General features: G+C 42.0%; 1 protein-coding gene across 1 annotated transcript; it reads left to right on the top strand.

Moving 5' to 3' along the window:
• The first annotated feature begins 554 nt into the window (after nucleotides 1-554).
• LOC103750866 (olfactory receptor 52R1) lies at nucleotides 555-1,532 on the top strand. The gene has a single exon (XM_008854142.2). It carries the CDS (start codon nucleotides 561-563, stop codon nucleotides 1,530-1,532), a length of 972 nt encoding a protein of 323 aa, XP_008852364.1. The 5' UTR covers nucleotides 555-560.
• Nucleotides 1,533-1,916: the final 384 nt, after the last annotated feature.

Genomic DNA, 1,916 nt, shown 5'->3' with positions numbered 1-1,916 from the left:
AGACAAAACCAAGACATTGTCAAGATATATTTCCAATAGTAAACTTTACATTTATATTAAAAAAAAACTACCTTGAGAACACAATTACATTTGCAGATAATATGTTCCAAACTTTTAAAAAATATTTTATTTATTATTTTTATTTTATGTGCATATGTGTATTGTCTGCATGTAGGTAAGTGCACCCATGTCATGCAACGCCCATGGAGGTCAGAAGAGGCTGTCAGATCCCCTGGGACTGGAGTTTCCAACAATTTTTAACTGCCATATGGGTGCTGGGATTTGAACCTGGGTCTTCTGCAAGAACAGTCAGTGTTCTTAACCACTGAGCCATTTCTCCAGCCCCATATGTTCCAAACTTTTGAATGACATATGAATAAAGTGGGGAGTTGTACTCTTTCATATTCCTAAGTATCATGTGTTAATATGGTTTAACTTTTTGTTTAAACATAAATCCAATAGAATTATTCAAAAGATTTAAAAACAATAACAACCATTTACTCAGTTCCCATCACAGAGGATAGACTACCTTGAACTGCTGACAACATATCCATCCTCTCATGTTCGCTTCAAATAGCAACTCTTCCTACCCTGTGTTCTTCATCTTACTTGGAATCCCAGGACTGGAAAATTACCAATTATGGATTGGCTTTCCGTTCTGTGTCATGTATGTTGTGGCAGTTGTTGGGAATATCACTATCCTGCATATAATCAGAACTGACCACACCCTACATGAGCCCATGTACCTCTTCTTGGCCATGCTGGCTACCACTGACCTGATCCTGTCCTCCTCCACACAGCCCAAGATGCTGGCCATACTCTGGTTTCATGCCCATGAGATTGAGTATCATGCCTGCCTCATCCAGGTGTTCTTCATCCATGCCTTTTCTTCTGTGGAGTCTGGGGTGCTCATGGCTATGGCCGTGGACCGCTACGTGGCTATCTGCTTCCCCCTGCGACACTCCAGTATCCTGACCACATCTGTAGTAATCAAACTGGGGACAGCCGTGATGGTGGGAGGGCTGCTGTGGGTGAGCCCCTTCTGCTTCATGATCCCCAGGATGCCCTTCTGCCCCAACAAGGTCATTCCACAGTCGTACTGTGAGCACATGGCTGTGCTCAAGTTGGTGTGTGCAGATACCAGAGTCAATCGTGGCTATGGGCTCTTTGTGGCCTTCTCTGTGGTTGGCTTTGATATAATTGTCATCAGTGGATCCTATGTGATGATTTTGAGAGCTGTGCTGAGGTTGCCCTCAGGTGAAGCCCGCCTCAAAGCTTTTGGTACCTGTGCTTCCCATGTCTGCGTCATCTTGGCTTTCTATATCCCAGCCCTGTTCACTTTCCTCACTCACCGCTTTGGCCATCACGTGCCCCGAGTTGTGCATGTCATGTTTGCTAATGTATATCTGTTGGTTCCTCCCATGCTCAACCCCATCATCTATGGAGTTAGAACCAAACAGATCAGGGACAGGGTTATCCAAGGATTCTGTGGGGAAAAAAAAACAAAAAACAAAAAAACTTTGAAGCAATGATTTCAATACCCTCAACACTTCCAGGCCAGTGATCTAAGGACATAATCAACAAGCTTTGACACTTCATCAAGGTAGCTGACATCCCTCCAAAGGAAAAAGAGCAATTTTCAAGATACCTAGGCTGAGAGATTTGAGAGCTTTTATGGCTAGTATAAATTCAATAAACTGTGCTTATCATTATAAGAAAAATGTAAGTTTTTTTCTGTATTAAAGCACTGAATAGTTCAGATGAATAGAAGGAAATTCATCTTATATAGGATATTAAATCGAAGACATTATTTTTACAATCTTAAATCCCCCTCCTTGGCATATACACGAGGGACACTATATCCTACTACAGAGATACCTGCTCATCCGTGTTCATTGCTGCTGTATTTATAATAG

The sequence above is a fragment of the Nannospalax galili genome, unplaced genomic scaffold (assembly GCF_000622305.1).
Source record: "Nannospalax galili isolate Female #2095 unplaced genomic scaffold, S.galili_v1.0 scaffold1387, whole genome shotgun sequence".
Lineage (NCBI taxonomy): Eukaryota > Metazoa > Chordata > Mammalia > Rodentia > Spalacidae > Nannospalax > Nannospalax galili.
Note: the sequence above shows the minus strand (reverse complement) of the source record. Positions and strands in the feature narration are given on the sequence as shown.